Source organism: Enhydra lutris, unplaced genomic scaffold (genome assembly GCF_002288905.1).
Source record: "Enhydra lutris kenyoni isolate GAN:26980312 unplaced genomic scaffold, ASM228890v2 scaffoldscaffold14, whole genome shotgun sequence".
NCBI lineage: Eukaryota > Metazoa > Chordata > Mammalia > Carnivora > Mustelidae > Enhydra > Enhydra lutris.
The window spans coordinates 39,254,656-39,282,190 of NW_019154098.1; the positions used below are offsets into that span (position 1 = coordinate 39,254,656).

The following is a 27,535-nucleotide window of genomic DNA, read 5'->3' on the forward strand; positions in this document are numbered from 1 at the left end:
TGAGAGTCTTCCTGACAGTGAAGCATTAGAACTTTAAGGCCTAGTGAATACATTAATAAAATGCCTCATGGGAACACCATTTTGTACCAGAGAAAGTTCTAGAAGCTTTCTTATTTTTTCCCCTTACAGAAAATATTCCTGCTGTCTTTTTTTCCCCACCATAAGTTCTACATAACCACTGTTTAAATTTTGGTATATTATCTTACAAACGCTACCTCTCACTTTTTCTTTTTTAATGCATTATGCTCATTTAGGTTCAGTGTCTGGCTCTGGAGTCCCTGTGTGACACTGTGTCATGAATTCAACCCCAAGTGCCCACAGATACGCTCTGTGTAGACTTGTCTGTGAGCACTCTGTTTCAGTCTGCGTCCATATGAGGGCCAGAACAGAAAAGGGTTCTTGAACCTCTGCCCAAATACGCCCCCAGTCAAAAATCTACACAAAACCATGAGTGCTGAAGTGAATGCTCAGTAGTCACTATAGTTTAATCATACCTAGCACAAATCTGTTTAATTCACAACTGTGCTCTGTGTTAATGCTTTTTAAACTATTGGTCTTGAAATGCTCTATTTCCGAATATTAACTTTTACTATAGGAGTAAAAGCAGAGTAGTTTTTTCCTCTTCCTAGGTGTTTACTAGGCAGTGGTGGTTGTTATAGCAGCAACAAGACAGGATTGAGCTTGACAAATCTCTGATTGCAAATATGTATATGGCACATTTCAGGTTATTTATTTTTTCTCATTTTAAAAATTTACTGCTCCACTTAGAAGTCATGTTATGAGCTGTTGCTCAGATACTGTCTTTTTGCGCAGCACAGCTCTCATTTTAACCATATTTTGAAAGATAAATGAATTGTGAGTGTTTCTTAACAGAATGTTCTTTTTTATCATTTCCTTCGCTAGATAAATAAAACTAAAAATCTTATTCTTTCATCTAACAATTTTGTAGAAAAGCTCACATTCTCTTAAACAAAAAAATGAGTACAGAAGTATATTAGACATAAGATCTTTCAGAGAGTAAAAGTAGCATATTTATGTTCATAAAACGCTGACAACTTTTATGGCAATTGATATAATTTCGTGCATATGGTATATTTCAAGTTTATTGTTACCAATCCTGTCCCTTGTTAGCAATGAAATTGTCCCCTACAGAGCAATTCCCCCATCCCTTCTAAAAGTGAAATTATTTACGAAACTGGTTTAGCGCAAGAAGAGAAGAGCAATGCTGTTCTCCCTTCCAGGGAGGCAATGGAGTGTAGTGTCCGTGCAAGAGCCCTGGACCAGGGTTAAGGAAATGTGAGCTTTGGTTCCAGTTGTGCTATAATACAAATGTTTGTTAAATGAATGGATCAATGAATAAACAGACCACTTCTGTGGACCTACCTCCCAAATACCATGTTTAGGACCTGGAGTACATTGTCTCTGTATCTCCCGCCAGCTCTAAGTTGTCCCCATTCCGGGTAAGCCATGTCTCCCTTCTCCCTGGACTCATTTGCTGCGAGACAGTCGTCTCAAGGATTGTTGTCATGGAATGCTTGTGGTATGTGTTAGTAGTGACTCTTCACCTATTTCTTATCAATCTACCTCTCTCTACTTGGACACATTCCTTATGTAATCACACAGGGAGTCAGTGATGGGATGGGAACGGGGTCTTGGTTTTTATACCTTCTCTAATTCCCTAACGTATGAAACTAGTTTCCCTGAATTGTTTTGGTTCAAATATGAAATGGAAAATTTTCCGATGTTTTTACACCTGTCCCAAACTCAATTCTTAATATAATGGGCTATGTGTCTGAATGAAAAACATTGCTTTAGTGTTTGTAAGCCACACCACCCAATTAAATTCATGCTTGGTGAATGTTTTCCATGCTCTGTTTATTCTGTGTAAAACATCCATTCCGATAAATAACTCGCCCAGGAGAAGTTTGCAAGGACATAGCTCAGCTTGAATAAGAGAGCTAGTTGAGAAAAAGATGGAGAAAACATGAGAGAATCCCAGCTTATCTTGAATGGGGGTTTCTGGTGTGGTTTTATTTTGTTTTAAATCAGTTGTTAGAATACCAGATATAGTGATATTCAAATTTAACTGATTTAATGAATTATTATACAGACTCATTAAAATTTCTATCTATATAGAATTTTAAATGACATGGCAAGTGTAATAATATGATAACTAAGGAAACTGAAAAAAAATTTGCATTACAATTTTATCTCAGCTAAGGTAAAATAAACACGCCAACATATTAACAGCAGTTTTCTCTAGATGATGAGTTATTTTTATGATGACTTTTCTTCTGTATATTTTTACTTTAAAAAATAAACTTAAAAACATCGCTAACAATTTCTGTTAAAAATTTAAAATACAGGGGCGCCTGGTTGACTTCATTGGTTAAGCATCCTACTCTTGACCTTGGCTCAGGTCATGATCTCAGGGTCGTGAGATAAGCCCTACATTGGGCTCCATGTTGGGTGTGGAGCCTACTTAAGATTCTCCCTCTTCCTCTCCCTCTGCCCCTCCCCCAAATTTAATTAAATTTGTATTTAACTTAAAAATTTAAATACAAATTATATTGTGTACTATTTTGTATTATTGCAAGTTTGGATTTTCCCAAGCCTCTACTCACAGAGGAATGGCTCCATGAGAGGAAACTCAAAGAGATTCAACATATCCTGTATAACCTGATGCCATAGTAGAAGGTCATGGCTCACTGAAGTTTGAGAGTTCAGTAGCATCAGTCATGGGAAAGAGGATCTTATGCCATGAGGGCCAGCAAATAGCAGGGCAGAGATCCCACAAACTCTCTTCTTTGTGTGCTGGGTAGACCCAGGAGATCTTAGAAGACTTATCTCAGAGTCAAATGAACTGATGGTCTTTGAGGGGAGACAGGCAAATAAACCTTCGGTGTAATAAGAAAGCTATATTGCAGGGGGTAATTACACAAAAGGGTGGTTTGGTCATCTGGGTCTAGGGGAATCCAGAGGTGATCCTTGAGTCCAGAGCTGGTCACAAGAATGGAGGCAGAGTTGCAAAGGGGATAACACAAATGAAAGTCCTTTAGAATGAAACTAAACGGTGTTTCTGGGAATTCTGATGATTTGAGTAAGGATGGGCGTAGAATATAAAAGAGATCAAGAACAAATGTGGTGAGTAAAGTGGCAGGAGACTGAGGTCTGAGCCTGAGGTGAAGCTGGCCTGAGCAGCCCAGGGAGGGACACTGGACTGAAGAAAAGGGGATGGGCTGGACGGATGGTGAAATTCAGATCCAGCAAACCCGAGATCCTGTTGGATGTGTAGTGTGAACAGGGGGGATGGAAGGAGTCCTAGGATTCTGGGGCTCCTTAGCGGTAGCATTAGAATAGGAATTATCAGAGGAGATGAAGGCAAATCATGAGTTTCAGTCTGGTGTAGATTTAAAGTTAAAACTTCCTTTCTTCCACTCTTTTGTTCCATCTCTTCTTGCTCTTTCTGCCTCCCTCCCTGACTCCCTCCCTCTCTTCCTCCCTCCCTCTCTCTCTTCTCTTCTCTTTCTTTCTCTTTCTTTCTTTCTTTCTTTCCTTCTTTCTTTCTTTCTCTTTCTTTCCTTCCTTCCTTCCTTCCTTCTTTCCTTCCTTCCTTCCTTCCTTCCTTCCTTCCATTTATTCATTTAGTTACTTCATAAGCTTTTATTATGCCATTGCTGTCTGCAGGGCACTATCTCAGCCAATGTCCTTGGTCCATTGTAAACCAGGCCAGTTTCTATGTATCCTCAAGCACGAGGGGGGAAACGTTGTTTTCACAGCCACAGCTACTGGGTGCCTCTGACCAGGACATAGCTAGTCCAGGTATAAGACGCAAAGTGCTTAACTCCTTTCAAATGGCACCACATAATGTATGTTTTTATATTGGAAAAGCCACTAATGGCCATTTTCTTTCTAGGTAGCGCCATTATTTCTGTTATGTTTCTGAAAGAAAACTTAAGAGCTTCAGATTTACTAGGTAAGTAATTGGTTAACTCATGTAATTGTAGCACTGCTTAATCAGGAAACAAATAATACTATCCATAAAAAAATAGGTGCATTAAAAACTGGGGACAAATTACTGAAATGGATAAATCTGGAGATGAATGGTGTTTTCCTGGAGCTGCCTTCTGCTCCTTCTCGTGAAATAGTTCAGTTGTCATAGTGCCCGCTGCTCATGCTATTGGCCACAGTGAATTATTATTTTACATTACTATTATTATTAATGTTATGAAATTTTCATGAGCACAATAAAATCCAAGAAAACATCTGTGTTACCTAATAGAGGAACTCCACTTCAAAGGCTGTATTTGTTCAACTGTTACATGGAAGAACTGCATAAAAATGAAAATCACACAAAAATCAGATGCACCAATTAACTACCTAATTTGTATTTCGCTCTTTCCAAAAGTAACACAGAACATTCCCCTTCAAAATTTTATTTAGAAATACAGCTACTAGTGGAAAAGAACAGTAGCCTTCCTGACAGAAAGATTGTTCTTATATAGCAAAACCATCATGTGTTGGTTGTGTCTTCCTCCTCTTATTGGAAATATCCCTTGTGAGAAGAGTTCTGGAACTTCATATTTTCTTCCTTGACAAAATGCTCTCTGAATTGCTGCTGACATCCAATAACAAATATGATACTTTAGGCACTTTAAATAAAGGCAATGTCTGCTCACTTCCAAGGAGATCAGATTTTTTGTAAAATCTGAGCTTTAAATGTGACACCAGTGTTGGTATGTTGAGAATTTGTTTTCCCTGATTGTGTTTCCCTTGAGCCCAATGTCTTGAATGTGTTTTCACTTCTTCTTCCTCCTTGGTTTGATTCTGCTAGTAGAGTTTTTAGTCAACATCATCAGATTTGTCATAGTTACAATGTTTTCCCAAATGCACTCATATGTGCATTGTATCTCTTCACATATATTATTGTTCTGTACTCTTTTTTAAATATATCATGGCTTATGGAATCATTTGGGGAAGAGGCATGGAATCAGAAAGGAGAATGAGCATTTGTCTGAGTTTTACAAATGAAAAAAATTAGGTCCTGGGGTGCCTGGGTGGCTCAGTGGGTTAAGCCGCTGCCTTCGGCTCAGGTCATGATCTCAGAGTCCTGGGATCGAGTCCCGCATCGGGCTCTCTGCTCAGCGGGGAGCCTGCTTCCCTTCCTCTCTCTCTGCCTGCCTCTCTGCCTACTTGTGATCTCTCTCTGTCAAATAAATAAATAAAATCTTAAAAAAAAAATAGGTCCTGAATCACTTTTCTCATTTATTAAATGTCTCCAGGAAACTAAATCATTTTATCTAACATATGTCATCTCTGCCCTCAAATAATACAGTCAATGATAAAATGTATACAGTAGTAAGTTTTTTAAAAGCAGAAAATAATATGTGTCCTTGAATGTCCTTCAATGCCTTAAAGCTTTAGTTTAGAAGAGGGTTTCTCAACCTCAGCACGGCTGCCATTTTAGGCTGGAGAATTCTTCACTGCAGGGGGCTGGCCTGTGCATTTCAGGGTGCTCAGCGGCATCCCTCCTCGCCTTTACCCATCAGATGCCACTAGCACCGTCTGCCCTTGTTATGGCAACCAAAAATGACGTCACATGTTGCCAAATGTCCCCTGGGGGACGGAATCAGCCCCAGTTGAGAACCACTGGCTTAAAATAAATAGAGGTTACTCTAGCTGAGAAACTCAGAGAGAACGTTTTAGAGCGGGAACATTTCAGTCAGTTCTGCTGGCCGGATAGGACAGGCGTGGGCCATTCCTAAGCATTTGGAGGGTGATGTGCTGAGGAACTAACATGAGAAGTATTAACAAAGGTGTACAAAAGCAGGGTAAGTTTCTATTTAATTCTGCACTCTAACTGCTGCCAATCAACTTAGGAAAAAAAATCAAGTCACGACTATGGAAAAGGAAGAAATAGAAATATCAATGTGTACAGATGATTTGCTTATGTACTTGGAAATCCCAAGACCAACAAAACATTACTAAAACTAGCTCAACATCAAAGGGTATAAATTAAACTCACTTTCATAGGTTCAAATCTGGATTCAACTTTCTCTGTCAACTATGTGGCCACGTAATACTACGTAACTTCCCTGGGCCTCAGTTTGTTGACAAATACAGAAGACTGTTCAAAGGATCAAATTGGATAATTTGTATAAGCACGTTGAGAAACATAAAGCCTTGTTACTATAATTGTCATCATTTCTGTGATCAACTTCATTCCTGAGAGGTGATACTAAAAATGTAATATTGGCAATAAGAAACACACACACAGGGGCGCCTGGGTGGCTCAGTGGGTTAAGCCTCTGCCTTCAGCTCAGGTCATGATCCCAGGGTCCTGGGATCGAGCCCCGCATCGGGCTCTCTGCTCCGCAGGGAGCCTGCCTCCACCTCTCTCTCTCTACCTGCCTCTCTGCCTACTTGTGATCTCTGTCTGTCAAATAAATAAATAAAATCTTAAACACACACACACACACACACACACACACACACACACATATACACACATACCAAAAGACAACGATAATATAAAGAATTAAGCCTCTATTAACTCTTTGATTCTTTGCTAATTTCTCTTATTTTGAGAAGAGCTAACATTTATTGAATAGTTCCTCTTCCCAGGTGCTATTAGTGTTTTACATGAACTATCTCATTTAAATGTAGGAGCAACCTATCTACAAAGCTGATACTTAGAGAGGTTAACTAACTTGCCCAAGGTCCTGTAACCAGTGAGTGGCAGACCGGTATTCTAATAGTGGCAGTCTGATACAACCATAATATGATGGCTAAGGGTGAGTCTCTAGTGACAGAGAGCTGTGTGACCTTTTGAAGTTACTTAATCTCCTCTTTCTCCTCACCTTTCAAATGAAGATGATATTACCTACTCTGTAGGATTAAATGAGTTCACAGAAGCAGAACTCTTAGAACAGAGCCTGTCACATAGTAAGCGCTCCGTGTTATGACCATTATCACTGCTACCTCAACCCCCCACCCCTACATGTCCTCCTGTGGCTCATCGGAGGAAACCTTGATTAAGATACCTTTGCAAACTTTAGTAATCCAACTAACATTTTCCACAATTCCCGTTGGGTATTTTTGCTTTCCTAATTTAATGCTTTTTAAGTAGGGCTGTATAACTGATGTCACATTCGTTTCATACTGAAATTACAAGTGATCGATTCTTAACTTTAGTGGTGTAAGAAGAAGAAACAAGGGAGCCATCCATCCCATACCCACACCTCCCACAGCAATGTCAACATTATCGTGACCTGAAATGCAATAACCCACTTCAGACTAGGGGAAAAGGACTTTTCCCCAACCTCACTCAGTAATCTGTTAAGTCACAGATATTTTCTTTGGGTCTGTATTGCCGTTGCCTTGAGAAAATTTTGCTCTTTCTATAAAGAGCTAAAAATGCAGGCTTTTTTTTTTTTTTTTCTTTACAGAGACTAAAACCAAACAGGGAAGAGAGTAGTTAGTGGCTTTAAAAAAAAAAAAAAAGATTAACATACAAGCATGCTAAAAATTAAATTGTCAAAATGTGCAAAAGAAAATAATTTATTTTTCCCTGCTTCAAGCAAATGAAAGTTTGTTTTTCATGATGGAACAAATGAAGATTTGGGGGCCATGTGGAAACAAGCTGAACTAATTTATTGCCAAATGTTGCTCTGTGGCTATGAAGCTTTTCACCACTAGCCTCAAAAAATGACCTCACAAAAGCTATGTCTGAAAGGAATCGCCAAGTATTATTAACTCAATGACAGGCTTTGGACTGTGCTCTGATTCTTAGTGGACTAATAACTTTAAATTATTTTAATGATTATTTTTCCTTTAAAAAGCTCCAGATTTCTCTCCCCTTCAATCAGCCAAAACCTGTATAGTACTTTCCCCTCTCCTCTCCCTTAGTCATCAAAAGTACTAAATCCAATAGAATGAGAGATCCTAGTTGACATAAATCCAGATAGTATCATCATTAAAAAAAAAAAAGTCAATTCATCAGTACTCGCCAGAGACCAGTAACTTGATTACTTCAAGTGACCTATAAATTATTTCCCCAGATAGAATGTCAAGAGATTAATAGTGACATGAGGACCATCTCTTTCCTTCCTTCTCCCACACCAAATGGTCAGCTTGGGTAAGGGCCAGTATTGAGAATACTGAGCTGGCCAAAAAAAAACGTCATTTCTGGTTGAGAGAACAGATTCGCTCTTTTGGTTTCAGACCTGCCTTAAGCAAAAAGGTGCTTTCACGATAGCGCAGAACGGGACCCAGAAAGAGCTGCCAATGCTCAATTAAATTTTAAGCATAACTGAGATAGTTTTGGACTCCTAGTGGTCAGTATCCTGAGGTAGCTCTGTGTCAGGGCCCTCTGTCACATCAGGCCTCCAGGTGAACCTTCAAATCCAGTCAGCTCTTCTTGTCCAACCAAATTCCTGGAATCTAGCAGGTGTGGCAATTAATTTGTACCTGGAGAGGAAGAGACTAAGTCACAGAGAGATAAATAACATGCCTAAGCCTTTCCAGCCGGCAAGCAGCAGTGAGATTTGAATTCTGTGGGGGCAGTTTCAGCGTGGTTTAGACTTTCATGATCCAAGTTTTGACCTGGAATTTAATCATTTATGTGGGCAAAGAGCAGACCAAGTGCAGCTTCCCTTCCTTGAGTATCTTAATGTTTCCAGATGACTCTCTTGGGCAAACGGACCAGTAGAAGGTAAACTAGCAAGTTTTCTAATGTAGGGAGACCTGTGTCTTTCCAATGAAAGAATATTTGTAGCTTTACTGAAATAAAAATATTAGGAAAAGACATCTCATGCCACTTTTAGAAAAATATGGGGTATAAATGCATTTTAAGGAAATTTATAGAAGGAACTGCTAATGAGCGTCTTCAACACTTTTAAACACTCAGGAAACCTGGGCACATGATCCATAAAGGAGACTGTGAGTCACACAGACAAATACAAACGACACCCCGTAAACAAACATGTAACAGCCGTTCTCTGGAACTACCTCTGTAATTGTCAGAGGAAGCTGAAATTAAAGTTACTAAGAAGAAACAATGGGTGACCTACTGATCTGCCCTAGAGTCATTAAGTAGACCCACAGTGACATGGGGCTCCGGTGATATAATGCACATGCAGAAGGGCTTTAAAAGTATAATTGCAAAATCGTGAGTCATTTTATTTGTTTTCAAGGAGTTTTGAAACACACTGAAGATCTACATTGGTAGAAATGGGCAGAGTATGCAAATGTGGAAGCAGATGGGAAACGGGGACCCTGTAGGAAAGTTAAGTTAAATAACACTCCCTCCAGAGAATGGGACATCATGCTGATTTAAAAGGAATGAGGCTGCCCTAGATACACTGATGTGAAACGTTCTCCAGGATGTTCTGCTACATAGAACAAAAGCAAGGTACAGAAGAGTGTATGTAATATGCTGCCATTTGTGTAGAAAACTCAAACACGTGCCCTCTCTCACACACCAGCGTAAAACACCTCTGAAAAGGGAAATCAAAGAATTGGTGGCAGGATTAACTTCCAGGAGGGGAACTAGTGGGCCATGAGGGTGTACGAGAGATTTACCTTTTTACTCACCACCCTTGTGTGTCTTTTGAATTTTTGACCATATGCTCATGTTACCCAATCAAAACTAAATTTAAAAATAAAGAAATGTAAGGACACTAGATACAGTTAGTGGAGATTTTTTTAAAAATCACTGGCAGAGGAACTCAATAAAAATAAGAAATTTGGATTTCACAAAAGAAAACTTGGAAGTCTCCAAGATTTGAATTGAATCCAAGTTGTATTCAATCCATTTATTCTACATCACTATACCAAGTTTAGAAATCTGGGGGGTTTTTTTGTTTTGTTTTGTTTTGTTTTGTTTTTTAGAATCCCATCCTCCTAGCAACCTCATATTGAACAGTTATAAGATCTTTTTTTCTTTTCCAAAGAAAAGGTGGGGCTGACCAGTAGTTTTGCCCAAGTTCTTGGGTACCTGTAAAGTTTATTATTTTCCTTTTATTGCAATGCTTAATAATATATATTGGATTTTTTCATTTTTAAAATTCTCAGTAGAAGTAGCTTTTAAAATTTTGTGTATACGAAGGAATATGCTGGACAAACGTGAAGATGTGTGAGCTGTTCATTTATGTATTCAGGGGGGGAATGTATTCGGGGGAAAATGTATTCGGGGGGGAATAACAATGCTAAAAAAATAACAAAATAGTATTGAAGTGAAAAAAATTTTTTTGTGTATAATTTCTGCCTTCACAAAGTATTACAGAGTAAGCTCTTACATTAGAGGAAGCTTATTTTATAGCTTCTACAATACCTTGAAAGCTATCATCTAGCTTTTGTGAAAAGCCAAATGCTGTTTGTTCTCAGAAATAAGAGTTCAAAACCCTAAGTCATTGGTTAAGAGGAGCAGGAAGTTGGTGTCTTCCAGTTGTGCGATTTTATAGATAAACCAGATTGCTTCAGGTTGGAGTCAATGCTGGTTGTAAATTACACACACAGCAATGCTGACCTTAGTGATGAAACAAGTTGAATTAGGTTTTCAAGGGTGCTGTCTGAAAAATGCTACTTACCTCAGTTTTTCTCTGCCAATTATTAATAAATAAGCAGTTTTCAGTGTTATTTGGAATGTCAAGGCCCCCCTTACTCCTCTTTACGTGACCCCTCTTTCCACACAGATTCCTTTCCATTATTTTAAGTACTGTGAAAGGGATGACAGTAACACATTTCTTTACATAGGTTTATAATGTGGATATTTTACTAAGTTACCCCTAGGATTCTAGATTCTACATGGGATGAAATAAATCTTTTAGCAAAGCCAACACTCACCTTTATTATTTCTGCTAAAAGGACTTCAAAACATGGCAGTGATGAATGAAGGGGATCTTTTACCAGTTTCAAAGTGTAAAATCGTGTGTGTGTGTTTGTGTGTGTGTGTGTGTGTGTGTGTGTGTGTGTAAAGGCTTCAAAGATGAGGAAGTGCAGAGTAGATCATCAGGTCATCAACTGGTGGACTTCCCCACTCTCTGGGCTCTGATGGATCTAGATCTATCATGTACTTACTGGTCCACATAGAAACAAACAACCAGCTTGCATATGTTTTCATGTACCCAAATGCACGTGTTCTGATCTTTCCCATCCTTGGGAAAGGTTTTCTGAAGAGGCTAGGACTCATCTGGAACAACAAAGAAAAATCAGAAGTTATGCCCTACCCCATCCTTTCCCTGGCCCTTATCCTCCTTTTAAAGACAATGCCATCAAGTGAATGCACGATGCTATCTAGGGATGGCTTGATGAATCATATTTTATTTTATTTTTTTTAAGATTTTATTTATTTATTTGACAGAGAGAGAGAGCGAGACATAGCGAGAGAGGGAACACAAACAGAGGGAGGGGAGAAGCAGGCTTCCTGCCAAGCAGGGAGCCTGATGCAGGGCTCCATCCTAGGACCCTGGGTTCATGACCTGAGCCGAAGACAGACACTTAACAACTGAGCCACCAAGGTGCCCCTGATGCATCGTATTTTAATAGGGAGGGACTATAGGCAGTTTTATAAGTAATTCTCAGTCTGCAGGTAATGTTTGCATTGATGAAAAGCTCAAATATCCCTTTTCAACTTGGTTTGTCTTTTCAATTTTATTTAAAGGTATGACATTGGCATTTGCGGGAACATATTTATTGGTGAACTTTGCTCCAGATAGAAATCAGTCAATCTCTGCAAGAACAGTCCAGTATTACTTTGTTGGCTGGCAGTTCCTGATCTATGTGGTAAGAATCTTAAATATTTTACTATCCCAGAAATTATATTATCTAGGCCACTGGTAATGCAGATGTTAGCAAATGAATAAAGTCTTGTCTTCTCAGCATTAATAATCTCATTAAATTGTAAATATATTTGACCAAGACCAAAGTATTTGAAACACTAAATCAACAATAGAACACCCGCAGTTTCCTGAGTATCCTATTCCTGGGGGTGACTTGTCACTGAAACAATTTCCACAATATTTAATCCAGCAAATTCCAGAGCAGCATGTTTTAGGACAACTCAAAGTAAAAAACAAACCCAAAAAACTCTCTTCCTAGGTCAAAGGGAAATGCCTGAAGACACATTTAACTTCGCTGACTTTTATTCGAGATAGAGATTTTCTTCCAAAAAAGTATTCATTGAGACCAATGCAACAGGTTGTCTGGGGAGAAGTAGACAGCAGTAGGATAATACTGGGAGATGTGTAAAAGAAAGAATGGAATGAGCTGATGTAGAAATTTGAAGGCACTAATTGGGATATTTTATTTGACTCAGTGATTGTATTCAGTGGGTATAGTGAGAATGTGCTAGAGGTAGTTGGTGTGTAACTTGTTACAGAAGTTGGTTTAGGGTGAAGAATCAGTATGTTCCAGGAAGGGCAGGTGGTAAGAAGAAAACTGGGGTAGACAACGTGAGCATTTAACCAAGAACCATATTAGTAAAATAATTGTGAATTCAACAAAAAGAATCAAAACACAGAGAATCACACATCTTTAGGATTAGAAGAGACTTCAAAAAGCTAACTGTCTAGTCCTCTGCCACTGTAACAGGAAATTCATATGACCCTACTTCATACACCTATTGTTCTAGATGTGACATTGGGATTTGTAGGGACATGGTTTTTTTGTTGTTTTTTTTTTTAATTTTATTTTTTATAAACATATAATATATTTTTATCCCCAGGGGTACAGGTCTGTGAATCGCCAGGTTTACACACTTCACAGCACTCACCATAGCACATACCCTCCCCAATGTCCATAACCCCACCCCCCTTCTCCCAACCCCCCTCCCCCCAGCAACCCTCAGTTTGTTTTGTGAGATTAAGAGTCACTTATGGTTTGTCTCCCTCCCAATCCCATTTTGTTTCATTTACTCTTCTCCTACCCCCTTAACCCCCCATGTTGCATCTCCTCTCCCTCATATCAGGGAGATCATATGATAGTTGTCTTTCTCTGATTGACTTATTTCGCTAAGCATGATACCCTCTAGTTCCATCCACGTCGTTGCAAATGACAAGATTTCATTTCTTTTGATGGCTGCATAGTATTCCATTGTGTATATATACCACATCTTCTTTATCCATTCGTCTGTTGATGGACATCTAGGTTCTTTCCATAGTTTGGCTATTGTAGACATTGCTGCTATAAACATTCGGGTGCACGTGCCCCTTCGGATCACTACATTTGTATCTTTAGGGTAAATACCCAGCAGTGCAATTGCTGGGTCATAGGGTAGTTGTATTTTCAACATTTTGAGGAACCTCCATGCTGTTTTCCAGAGTGGTTGCACCAGCTTGCATTCCCACCAACAGTGTAGGAGGGTTCCCCTTTCTCCGCATCCTCGCCAGCATCTGTCATTTCCTGACTTGTTAATTTTAGCCATTCTGACTGGTGTGAGGTGATATCTCATTGTGGTTTTGATTTGTATTTTAGGGACATGTTTTTTTTTGTGAAGTTCATTCTAACTGTAACCCAGAATATTACAGTGGAGACTATGTGGTACTACATTATTATCTGACAGTCTTTAGTCTGTGTGACACGAATTCTATGTATCTTGCCATCTCTGATATAGAATTCTGACCACTGGAACACAAATGCTTACAGGTGTTTTCTCTTTCTAGCCTCCCACTACGCTCCTTTCTTACTCAACAAAGATACTTGGGTTTCTCTGCTTTAAAAAAAAAAAAAAATCATTTAAAAATCCTCATCTTTACACACTCTGTCTTAAACTGTCCTGTTTCCCCTCATTCCACTCTCCCCTCTACTTTCCCAGCTCCTAGTCACTCTTCACTCATTTTAATCTGGTAGATTTCCCCCCACACCCACGAATTGCCAAGTGGAATTGCTTTTTTGGTTCTGCTTCTTCTTGAACCTTGTGCAGCATTTACTCATGACCCAACATCTCCTTGACCCCCTCTCTTTCCTAGCTTTCTCTGTTTGTTTTCCCTATTTCTCCTCTTCCTCTCTGACCATCCATCCCATACTCTTGGTGGGAACCTCCTTCTCTTGTGCCAGTCACTCTTAATCTATTCACACTACATACTCTTCCAGGGTTTTCTTGGGTGATCCCATTGCCAACCCCATCATCCTATAGGAAGACCTCTAAATCCAGACCTACACCTCTTTCCCAGTCCTCTTCTGAGTTGCAGATCTATATTCTCATCTGTCCACTTATTACTCATCCTGCCTGGATGTCTCATAGGTTCCTCAAATGTATCATCTCAAAAATTGAACTCAATATCTTCTCCCCTGGACTCTCTTCTTTTTTGTATTAGAAGCCTTCCCTTCCTCCTGCTCTCCATCAACCTTTAGGATTAGACTTTCTAGCTCAGATTAGCCTTCCCTGGGCCTATCACACTTTGTGCCTCCCCTCTGCCCCATTGTAATCCTCCTGCTTATCCACAAGACCTAACCTTTGAACAGATTTCATCAATCAAATCCAAGGCTCTAGAAGCACTTATCAAGTGTTTCATAGTAGCCTAGACTTGAAGTCCTACTGATGTGTTATTATTCTTTGCCTACAAGGCAAAACAAATTCTTAAGCCAGTAAGAAAAGGGTCACATACTCTGTGACCAGAAAATGAATAGCTTGAGTTGAATCCTTTGGAGATTAAAATTGCATCAAGACTTAATTTCCTGAATAAACAGCCTTGTTTGATGATGACATATCTTATATTGTTTTAATAACAGAGGAAACATTGAAAAGAACAAACCAACTTTTTATTAAACCTTAAATTTCCATTTAAAAAAAAAGCCTCTGGCATTACTTGCATTTTTTGCAACTTTCCAAAGTCAACTCTTAAATTCATTCATTCATTTATTCACTAATTCATTCAACTGATTAGACACCCATGGTCTAGAAAAGAATTCCTGTAACAGGGATTTTAGAGTCCTGGGAGAGGCCCATATTCCTATAAAATAATGAAAGTATATTTAAAAGTAAATGTCACCCAAAAATGTAACTAATTTCAGATATTTATAAGATAGTATAAAATAAATCTGTAATAAAGTCGCATTTGATTTAATGTTTTTTAAAGATTTTATTTATCTATTTGAGAGAGAGAGAAAGATCACAAGTAGGCAGAGAGAGAGGGGGAAGCAGGCTCCCTGCTGAACAGAGAGACTGATGCAGGGCCTGATCCCAGGACCCTGAGATCATGACCTGAGCCGAAGGCAGAGGCTTAACCCACTGAGCCAGGTGCCCCAATAAAGTCACATTTGAATAACACTATTGGCTGTAGATTCTAGAGGGAATTATCTACGTTATCTTAATTTGGAATTTTAATCCATTATATGTTGCATCTCTAAAGACTCTAGAAGTTATCAATTATATGCTAAGATCTTGAGCTGAAGTTGGATTTGAATCTGTTAAGCATTGAAGTAATTAATATTTAATCCTTGGAGGTGGCAGTCTCTGTGCTGTTTCTCCCAACCATGACTGCAAAGATCATAATTATGACCATTAAGGCTCTTCTTTGAAGTGTCATTCATCTAGCTGTTCTTGGATTACACCAAGGATAAATGCAGTACCTGAAGTGCTTTTCAGGACGGATCAAATAACTAATACCATGAGTAAAAATATTTTAAAGTCTGGATAAGTTTTCCATTTCTCGAAAGGGGACCATAAAATCGTAACCCAGCAGGCCGATAGCATCTCCTTGATTCGTGGGCTTACCTATCCCAGGTGGATGTCCCGGTTACCTTTCAGGCATGCACGAGCTGGAGGCCTCAGAAACAAGAGCCCAGGAGCCTATCCTCTGAGCTCGTTCTTTTTCTGGAAGGAAGAGGATTTGAGAAGCCTGGTGTCAACTGGCCAGCGAAGAATGACGCATCCTCTGCTCACCCACTAACATGGCCTTTCCCGGCCTGTATTCATAGATGGGCGGCCCCACCCGCTGCTTTGTCAAAAACCAAAAACAAGGGGACACCTGGGTGGCTCAGTTGGTTAAGCAGCTGCCTTCGGCTCGGGTCATGATCCCAGTGTCCTGGGATTGAGTCCTGCATCAGGCTCCTTGCTCATCAGGGAGCCTGCTTCTCCCTCTGCCTCTGCCTGCCATTCTGTCTGCCTGTGCTTGCTCTCTCTCCCTCTCTCTCTCTGACAAATAATTAAATAAAATCTTTAAAAAAAAAACAAAAAAACAAAAACAAGTTCATGTTGGAGCTTAAACTTGCTAGGGAAGTGGCTGCATAACATGACCCTGAGAGATTCACCTCTGTTAACATATTCAAAGCCAGAGGTCCTTTAGGAAGGGAACAGACTTGCTGACCACGGTGTCCTTTCCTTGAAGGACCTCAACCTTTGGTTGAGTGACACCCATCTATGCGGGATGCAGAACCGGCGTGAGGAAATTCGGCCCTGACCCTCATTTACTTCGTGTTCTTTGGCAGGCTTGGTTGTGGCCCTTTTGCCCACCCAGATTTTCCAGCAGAGCATTTGGGTGGAAACTTGGGTCATGAACATAAGATCCTTCACAAAATAGTCTCCATGGTGCTCACTTTCCCTCCACCGGACAAAAAACTAAATCCGCAGAAGCAGCGGCGAAACCCTGTTGTTTGGGGTAATTCTAGACCCTGAAGTTGATTATTATTAAGTCAGCCTTTCCAGCAGAGTTGCTTCAGAACCCACCACCAGGTGTCAAAAACCTGAAGGGAAAAAGAGCTGTTTTCCACAGACGTCACTCTGTATCTCATGAGGTTCATTTGCTTTGCCGTCGGAATACATACAGCACTTGCACGTGAACGGTAGCTGTAGGCCCCGCTTACGGAGCAGGCCGAGCTCTGTGCGGAGCTCTGACTCCCTTCTGTCCTTTTCCTCTGCAGTAGATCGGGAAACTGAGGCAGGTAATTTGTCCGAGGACCCATAAGTACTAAGTGGCAGAAAAAGAATTCAAAACCAGGGAGCCCACCTCCAGGGTGCACGCTCCAGTCCATTTCAGTACAGACCCCTCTATGCAGAATAGTAAAAGCTGATCACCAAGGATCACATCTTTGTCCTCACTTGATCCTAAGGAGAGCCTTGGCAGAGCTCTTTTCCCCCCCCCCCAAGGAAGTCATCTCAAAGTCTTGACTTTCAAGAAAGGACTTGGTGAGAGAAGATGAGGTAAACATGGGGTCAGATTTTTGTACTACAAGTGGGGCACCCAGTGGTGAGATTTTGTGTCTCTCTTTTGTCACATCATCCCATTGGCCAGTGCTCTTTTCAATGCCGAAAATGAGAGGGTGAGTGCCTTTAAATCTAATGAGATTAGAGAATCCATGCAGAAAACCCAGAGTCAACTCAGAAAATTCATCCCGAAGATTCTATTCCCCTGGAAAGATGTCAGATACCAAAACCTCAGTTAGTTTCCTCTTACCTCCGTAACAAATTGTCACAAGCTTAGTATCTTAAAACAATACAGATTTATCGTCTTAGTTTTGAAGGTCAGAAGTCCAGCGTGGGTCTCACTGGACTAAAATCAAGGTATTGGCAGGGCCATATTCCTTGCTAGTGCCTCTGGAAGAGAATCCGTTTCCTTGCCTTTCCCAGCAGCTTGAGACCACGAACATTCCTTGCCTCTATTCTTTCTCACGTTACCTCTCTCTCTGACCAGGCCTGGGAAGTTTCTCTGTTTGTTAGGACTCATATGATTACTTCAAACTCACTTGGATAATCTCCCCCATCTCAAGGTCCGTAGCCTTACTCACGTCTCCAAGGCCCCTTGGCCACGGAGAGTAACGTACACGCAAGTTACAGAGATTAGAACGCGGGCATCTTTGGGAGGCCATTATTCTGTGTACCAGACCTACGTCACTTAACCCCTCTGAGCCTTGGTTTCCTCTTCTGTCAAATGGGGATAATAGCGCCCGCCTCCTGGAGTTGTGAGGATTCAACAAATCAATGCAAGTTTAGCGAGTGGTAAGCCTGCTGTCAGTGCTATTGTTATCTCTGACCTCTGAGGTAGCGATCAGCAAAGCAGCCTCCTCCTGGGTCTCACCAGCCTGTGGAAATCACAGCTGCTTTAATATTGGTATTTTCAGAGAGGGGGAAAAAATGTTGCGTGCAGGAAAAAAAACTAGCATGAATTCATGCCACTTGAATATTTTATTCGTGGGAGCTCCATGACCTCTTGCAACAAGACAGAACATAGGGCAGCTACAGTCATTCTGAGTCACAGGAGCTCATGTTTTATTTATCTGGAGCCACAGAGATGGAATTTGGAAAAATGTCATATGTGATATTTGAACTGATAACCACCCTCGTTTTCCCCCACCTCCTCCAGAAAGTAATCATCCTCTTGCTAATAGATTTAACTAACACACTCTGTGCATTAGGGCAGGAAGATCCTCCTTCTCTCCAGCAACGAATACGGGGTCCCTAACGCTGCTATGAGTCGTTTGTGATCATATCACGTGAGAAATGGAAGCCTGCGGTTGAAGTGGGGGGGATGAAGCCAACAGGGATATTTCTGTTAACAGTTGGTGATCTGTACAGACATTGAGTCATCCAACATTTTGATGGCAGTTTTGGGGAAGGCAAAATGATAGGAGTTTAATAGCTTTTGCAGCATGATTTGATTAAATTAAAGGCCTGGCAAATAAGTCCTATAAGAAAAAGTTAAAGTAATTAGTTTAATTAACCAGGAAAAGACTGAGGGATGACTTAATCTCCCATATGAGATGAAAGGTTTTTAAATGAGGAAGATATGGTCCTGCTGCTTTCCATGCCCACAGAGGATTAAAGGGAAAAACAAAAAAAAAAAACAAAAAAAACACAAGCAAACCTTGAACTGAAACAGTAGAGATTTATGTTGATTTAGAGAGGGCTCCATTAGTAAAATGCAGACCTAAATGTAGTGAGGTCCCTAACTCTAGTACTTTAAAAAAAAAAAAAATAGCGGTGGTGTTTTTACTTGTCTGACATCAGAAAAGTAAACATTCATATTTATGATTTCAGTCCAGGGATCCTGCCTTCTTGAAAAAAAAAAAAAAGATAGCTTTGCTTCAGGTTATCTTAAGGACTTCAAAAAAGAAAAAACGTTAAAACATAAATAAAATTGAGAACTCAAAACTACATTAGAGTTTTCTTAAGGGTAGGAAAATTTTAGACATTCAGTCAATATTTATTGAACACTCAGTTTATTAGACATTAGGTCTGTTTTTCAGCAAGTTGCTCATAATAAATATGAAGTGTAATTTATTCATTAATTCCATAAATACGTATTGGGTGACCGACAGTGTCCCGGCACTGAAGACTATGGTGAAGAAGACAGATAAGGTCCGCGTTCTCACAGAACTGGTGTGCCGGTCAGAGAGACCGAAAAGAAACACATAAATGGATGAACAGGAAATAGTCCAGATGATGATAAATGCTCTACGGTAGATGAGGGGTGGCTCTATTAAATCAGAGTAGTCAGAGAAGACATCTTGGAAAAGGTGATCTTTAAGCTGAAATTGGAGTGATTGGAAGGAGCCATTGTAGGGAGATCGGGGAAGGAGTATTCCAAGCAACTCCAGTAGCTAGTGCAGGGGCCCCAAAGGCAGGTGCCATCTGAGCTCTGCAGAGAACTGGGCAGGGTCGGGGGAGAGGCCCTCTGTGGCTGGATCATGTGGGCCATCCCGGATTTTATTCTTAGTGGGATAGGAAACCATAGGAGGTCTGAGCAAAGGAATGACTGGATTTAACATATATTTCTACTACCTGTATCATCCTGGACAGACCTCATAAACAGTGCACCATGAAAAGCCAGGAAGTGAAAACAAGTATGATTCTGCATGTATGAAGTCCGAACATATGCAAAAATAAACAAGGTGCTATTTGAGAACACATAAAAGGTAGTAAACTATAAAGAAAGTGACTAGTATACACAAAAATTCTTTGTAGTTGTTGCTGGAGGGATCCTAGAAGGAGGAGAGTACAACTGGGGAGAGGTGTGCAGGAGACTTCAAAGGCTGTGGTAGGTTCTCTCTCTCTGGCTGGATGCAGGGCATGTGACTACTTGTCACACTATGTAAATACCTTATGTGTGTATCATATATGTTCTCTACGAATGTCATATGTCATTATTCAAATTCTGCTTTGAAATGATTCCTCTGGCTGCTTAATGGCTGGATGGTAGAGGCAAGAGTAGAATCAGAGACAAAATGGAAACTCTTGCAGTGGTTAGAGAGAAGGTGACAGGGAGTCGGGGAAAGGAAGGAGTTACCAGCTGGTGCAACGAGGTATGTATTGATGCCATTCTTTGGTGTAGGTGAAGGCCCCAGGAGGCACAGGTAGGAAAGGAAGGCACTCAGGAGTTTAGCATTGCCCATATTTGTATGATATGGCTATGAAACACGCATAGGGAGATGCCTAGAAGATAGTTGGATAAAAGAGACTGGAGTGGCCCATCTCAGGGTCACTGACATATAGGTGAGGGGAGAGCTCTGGATCTGGATGGCTGAGGCTCTTTATGTTGTTCTTGTATGTTTCTGATTGTCCTTAGGAACGCCAGGCATCCTCAGATCTCACAAAATCAGAAAGAGAAGTGTAGCATTCTGAAGACTTCGTATAAAATAATTTACAGCTTACTCTTTACATCTTTTTCATTTCTAGATTTTAGAAATATTAATTTTCTGCACTCTGCTGTATTTCCACAAGAGAAAGGGAATGAAGCACATGGTGATTCTGCTAACCCTGGTGGCACTTCTAGGTAAGGACGTGCGCGGTTTCCTAATCCTCGAATCGAGCCTCGCAGAGTCAGGAAAGAGACTCAAGCATCCTATTCCTTTCTCATCGTTTCTACTTTTGAACTCTGATCTGTTAAAAAGAAACCCAGTCTCAACTATGCAAGTTCTATTTTGAGTGTCATATGGCTAGAATTGGTATGTTTAATTCTTTTAAAAACCTATGGAAGGGTCTTTACTTCTTGGTAATTTTATTTGCTCTCTAACAATTTGAGGATTGTTTTTCTTAGTATATAATTGAAAATTATTAAAAGAGGAACATATGAACCATCCCAACTGAAATTTTTGTATCAGGAATTACTTATCAAGACCTATCTTGTTTATAGGTTTAAAAAAAAAACACTTAATAAAATATGGCTAATAAGAAATGTAAATGTCAGCGGTATGATTTTCTTAACTTCAACATTTCTTTCATTCATTGTTGATCTGCCCGTCTCCTTTTCTTTCCAGAGGCACCTTATAAAATTTGAAAACTGTTGCTTCTATAAGCCCACCATATATTTTTAAATCTACATTCTTTCCTCCTCTCTCTCATACACACACACACACACACACACACACACTATATAAATCAACACTAGGAGTTTTCACTAATCATTGGAAAATTGCCTTTTAAAAAATTATTTATAATTCTTCTTTTGCCTCTTCTTTGCAGAGAAGATGACCCATGCGTCATGTGTTGTTTGCTATGACTCTATGATTGTGCTTATACCACTGGGACAGGTAGCAGCCCTCGTGTTAAGGAAGGGCTGGAGCTTTCTTTTTTTTTTTTTTTTTTTTCCATTTCATGAACTAGTTCACTCCTTTGAATAGGAAGATTTGTATTTCTGATAGCTACTTGTAGAAACAAATTTATACTATGTTTAGGTATGCTATTGATCAAATGAAAAGAAAAAGAACTCTATATTTGTTTCTTTCCAAAGTGCCAGATGGGGAGAACAAAAACAAACAAGAGACAAAATGTACATTATATAGGAAAATATTGAAAAATCAAGGAAATTTTATTTATTTTTTAAGGAAATTTTAAATAGGAAAGTAAGATAACCATATTAAGATCTGACACATCAGTTATGATCATAAATGTAAATGGGGTACCTTTACCTAATAATAAAGAAAGATTGCCAAATTGGATTTTAGAAAAATTCCCAGACTGATTTTGATAAAGATTCTGAAATTGGGTTCAGCCAGTGTTGTCTGGTTCAGATCTGTGAGAGATATAGAAATAGTGCCCTTTCTAATTGCCCCTTGCTGGTTGTGAAATACTTTGGCTTCATACAGAACAATCATCTAAAAAAGTAACTCAGTTTGAAAGTAAAAGAAAGCAGAAGGCCATACTATGACGATCTGAGTTAAAATCAAGGTGGGAGCATTAAATGCAACAGAGGTTCCTGGAGGCCCCACATTAGTATTTAGGGGCTCAGCAGGGTGGGCCTGGGGCTTGGGAAGGGGAGACGCCAACACCAGGAGGCGTCAGGAGACTAGAACAGCAGCTCTTTTGAAAACTACATTCCCAGAAATATGACAGGAGTAGGAGACTTCTCTTAGCTCATGGAAGGTAGGTAGACAGAAAGGTATGTAAAAATAGAGGAATGAGTCCTTAATTTTGATCTAATGTTGAACTCTAAATCCTGAAAGCAGACCTACACCTGCTTTCAAATGCCTGTGTGACTTTTACAGAAGTTAATCGTATAATTGACCACAAAGAAATCCTTGATGAATTCCAGGAAGCTGAAATAGCACAGACCACATTCTCAGATCACAGTGAAAGAAAAACAAAATAATAACAAAAATAGAAACGAGTAAAACCGTAACATCTGGAAATGTTAACACTACTCTTAAACTGCAGCTGGGCCCAAGAAGAAACCAAGATTTCATTGCAGCATGTATTTTTAAAATTATTATGAAAACACTTACTATTAAACCTATAGTTTATGATGAAAGCTGTATGCAGAAGGAAATTCATTACTTCAATGTAAGTCAAGCATTCCACTCAAAAAGTTAGGGAAGAAAAACACTGAAATAAAGCTGAGGCAAGCAGAAAGGAGCAATTAATAAATGTAAAAATTAATGAAATAGCGACTAGAAAAGCAATGAATTGCTAAATAAACCCAAGAATCTATTCTTAAAAGACATTAAAATAGATCCTAAGACCAAAAAAAGAAAAAATCTCGAATACCCAAAATTAGAAATAAAATTGAAAACAGATATGAAAACTTGGTTAGATTGTTAATTTTTAAAGGAAAATAACTATGGAGCAAATAGAAGCTACATCCGGAAAATAACAGGACTATGTACTTTTACTTTCAACCTAGATGGCCTTTAAATCTTTTTTTTTTTTAAGATTTTATTTATTTATTTGTCAGAGAGATAGAGAGAGTACAGGCAGGCAAAGTGGCAGGCAGAGGCAGAGGGAGAAGCAGGCTCCCCGCTGTGGGACTTGATCCCAGGACGCTGGGATCATGACCTGAGCTGAAGGTAGCCGCTTAACCGACTGAGCCACCCAGGCACCCCAGGCCTTTAAATCTTTAGGAAACAGATTATTCTGATGTTGTTCACACTACTTGAGAACCTAAGAAGAAAGTTTGCACCTTTTTTTTTTTTTTTGTATAATCAGTATAAATACTGATCCCAAACAGCACACATAAAGAATACCGTGGACTGGGACGCCTGGGTGGCTCAGTTGGTTAAGCAGCTGCCTTCGGCTCAGGTCATGATCCCAGCGTTCTAGGATCGAGTCCCACATCAGGCTCCTTGTTCTGTGGGGAGCCTGCTTCTCCCTCTGCCTCTGCCTGCCACTCTGCCTGTGCTCTCTCTATCTTTCTGACAAATAAATAAATAAAAATTAAAAAAAAAAAAAAAAAAAAAGAATACCGTGGACTAATTTCCCTACTGAATATTAATGTAAAAGTCTCTAATAAAAAATTAGCAGGTAGAATCCAGAAAGGAAAATCATTCTTCACTTAACACCAAGTGGTCTTAATGAAACTAGTTCTTTTTCTTTGAAACACTTATAATAATTTGTACTTGCATAGTCTACTCATATGCTTATATTCTAGTTATCTCCCCCACCAGATTAGTTCTATGAGGACACAGTCATGTGTTATGCTGTATATAATTACCTAGAACTGAGGACAGCGAGTACAAAGTAAACATTTTGAGTTAACTAAACTAATTATGGGAATGAAAGGATGGTTCCTTAAGAGATCCATTAACATAGTTCATCATGTTAATGACTCAGAAGGGAAATATCATGTAAATAGATGCTGAAAAGACATGCTGAAGTTTAATATCCATTCCTAATAAAGAATTCGAAATGCAATCGGAATAGAGATACCTGTGTCTTAAAAACATATTTCTCTCTTTTTAATAATTTTCACTTCATTGGGAAATAATTGACACATACAGCATATACTTATAAAGTACACAACATGATAATTTGATGTGCATCTGCATTGTAGAGTGATTACTGAGCCCAAGGTAATGAACACAGTTATCACCCCATTTTGTTAATATCTCACTGTTTTGTGTGTGTGCAGTGAGAATGCTTAAGATCTCTCAGCAGCCTTGGAGTACGCAGTACCACAGTATTAAGTCTAGTCACAGAGCTGTGTCTTAGGTCCTCAGAACTTTCTAAGCCAAACATCTGGGCCCTTTGACCTACATCACCCCAGCTGGCCCTGCTCCAGCCCCGACCATCACCATTCTCCTCTCTGCTTCTGTGACACTGGAAAAAACCTATTTCTCTTAACCCAGAAGCTGGAGCACATCCATTGGTGAAAACCAGGAAGTGTTCTCACTACAGTAAGAAAAGAGAAAAAGACACCCACTCTTCGCTTTCTGCCTACCTGTGCTGGCTGGGCATTTTACAATGATCAGCAACGACTTTTACAAGAAAAAAGTGATTGTGAAAATCCTGCAGCTGCTTTGAAAAATATGTACAGTGTCGGGTTAAACGAAAAAGTGGCACACAGCTGCATACCTACCTCTGTTGTGATTAAAAGCACGCATGAGGCGTACGCTGGAAATGAATGAGAGGCTGTAGGCAGGTGGATTTTTTTTTTTTTTACTTTATTGTCATTATTGTTTGTGTAACAGGTTAAAAAATGAACTAAAAAAGAAAAGAGAAAGTGAGGGCTACTGGGAAGAAAGAGATCTGGCTTCTGGTGGGTAGCGCCCAGACCCGTAGCTGCAGTCTTCTTCCTTAAAGGAATCTTAAGACTCCAGGCAGAATGCTTTCGGCTCATCAGGAAGCTGGGAAAGCTTGGAAGTCCTTCTCTCTGCTCTGCGTACTCAGATGTAGAGAAGCCAAATTAATAAATGAAATATTAATGGCTCTAATAAGGAGACGTTGATAGCAATTTGGGAAAGTCTCTGGAAGGAGCAATTGATGAAGTAGGAGGGAACAGAGAAGGCCAGGTTTCAAACACAGGTCAGCTATGTCAGGTAAAGATGGCACTGCTGTCATGTCTATTGTTGAGAATTAAGAAAACAGAGAGACACATCAAGAAAACATATAAAAATCCATGTAACTGAGCACTGCTGCACGGTATGATGGAGTGTGACTGGTATTCTATAGAAGGCAGAATATTTCAGTATATTTCAGAGGAACAGCAGCTGTTAAAAAAGTCCCCTTTAGGTGATTTTCCTAGGCAGTTGGCAGAGTGGTATGCAAAGATTTATGTTCAGGAATATTCATCACAGCCTCATTTTTAATACCAAAAAAGAAAAAAAAAAGATGCAACCTAAACATGCAAAAATAGGGAATTGCCAAGATAAAGTATATATTGATGGAAAGATATACTCCACAGCTAATGAAAATCATGCTTTAGAAGAATATTTAATGACATAGAAAATACTTAATGGCAATGGAAAATAGGTTCCTAAATAGTATATACTGTATGATTCATATATTACAATATATTCATACATAGAGATGGAAAAATAGCTATAAAGAAATACTCCCAAATGTTAAAAATGATTTGGGGATGAGTGTTGAGATTGCAGGGGATTTTCATTTTTCTTTCCAGGCTTTTCTGCATTTTTCCAAGTTTTCTTAAAGGAACATGTAAACTTTTATAGTTTAAAATAATGAGTTTTTTTTTTTAAGATTTTATTTACTCTTTTGACAGAGATCACAAGCAGGCAGAGAGACAGGCAGAGAGAGGGGGGGAAGCAGGCTCCCTGCTGAGCAGAGAGCCCAATATGGGGAGGGGGGTCCAATCCCAAGACCCTGGGATCATTGCCCAAGCTGAAGGCAGAGGCTTTAACCCACTGAGCCACCCAGGTGCCCCAGAATAATGAGTTTAAAAATTATTCATAATCCAAGTGCCTAGAGATAACCACTGATAGTGTCTGGATATAGTTTCTTCTAGCATTTTTCCTAGCCTCTTTTTCTGTATATAAAAAGAGAAGATACACAAACACTTTATATTCTTATATATATATATGCATTTAAATTTTGTATTTTCACCTGTCCTCATTAACCACATGCCCACCCGAAACTAAAACGGAAATACTTGTCACCAGCCTTGAAGTAACTTGCAGAGTTACAATAAAGATTGATTAATCAGTTGATGACTGTACATGCTTTGAAAATACAGTGATTAACTGTAGCAAACCGATAGCTGGTTTAGCTGTTTAATAAAGAAGTCTAGTTTTGTTTTTGTTTTACAGTTAAGTATAATTTAACATCAGATGGTAGTTGAATTAGATGACCTTGAAGAGCCTTTGCAATCCAGAGGTCATGAGGCTAATGGAACAGTGTGTTCAACTTCTTCTCATTAATGATCCCTTTGGGAAACCTGGCTGTTCAGAACACAAGACCATACCCACATTGTGCTCTAATTTTAAGAAAATTTTGAGGAGGAAATGAAGGTCCCTCAAAAGCCAACCTTACAAACTTAAACCATCAAATGACACACATCACAGTACATATTTCAAATTCCTGGATTAGCTAAAGTATGACTATTGTCATAATCTGTAGAAAACAGGTAAAACGATGAGGTCAAAAGACGTTTTAAGATGAAGAGGGGCCTGGATGGGAGGGCCTCTTTGTTCAGACTAGGGGTTTGTTTTTAGAATTTATCACCTGTTCTCCTCTGTTAATTATGACTTTTAATGGAAAGAAAATGCCTAATTTGGAAGTATGCCCTAGTACTCTCCAAATTGAAGTATATTTTCATTTTTTTGAAAAGGATATGAGAGGCTTTCCCTTGTTAGCCATCAGCTGCTATTTTAACACACACACACACACACACATATGTATATGCATACATATATATGTGTGTGTGTGTGTGTGTGTGTGTGTGTGTGTGTATATATATATATATATATATAAAAAATATTCAAAAGCTTAAAGGGATAAAGCCCAGATATATTATGACCTGGTAGACCAACAGCACCAAAGATAACGTTTCTCCTTCTCATTGCCTTTGACTTACAGTTATTTGATTTCATGTAAAAATCATTTTTTTACTTTCTGTAGGTTTCAGCTAAGTTATGGAATTACAAGCAACATTAAATGACCAAAAACAAAAAAAAAAACCACTATTTTCTTCCTACAGAGACATGGTACTTCTAGAAAATGCTTTATTGCTTTCACATTATAAACTTATCAAGTCATTTCATTGCTATTTGGAACCTATGAAAAATTTTTTCTCCTACGGATAGCGTCCTCTTTAGCATAGAGAATAGACGTTGCTTATGTAAATCTTAGATTTATGGTTGACTTGGAGAAATGCATACTCAGCTCTGGTCCCTCTTCCTATCACCATCTTTGTCAAAAGAAAAAAAA

At 39.3% G+C, this 27,535-nt stretch overlaps 1 protein-coding gene across 1 annotated transcript in view; it reads left to right on the forward strand.

The window, feature by feature from the left end:
* Nucleotides 1–27,535, forward strand: part of LOC111146699 (NIPA like domain containing 2) — a 74,888-nt gene that overhangs the window by 35,454 nt on the left and 11,899 nt on the right. The window contains exons 4-6 of the mRNA XM_022502367.1: nucleotides 3,917–3,976; nucleotides 11,663–11,784; nucleotides 20,612–20,708. Coding sequence (XP_022358075.1) covers nucleotides 3,917–3,976; nucleotides 11,663–11,784; nucleotides 20,612–20,708 — 279 coding nt within the window. The remainder of the gene's footprint in view (nucleotides 1–3,916; nucleotides 3,977–11,662; nucleotides 11,785–20,611; nucleotides 20,709–27,535) is intronic.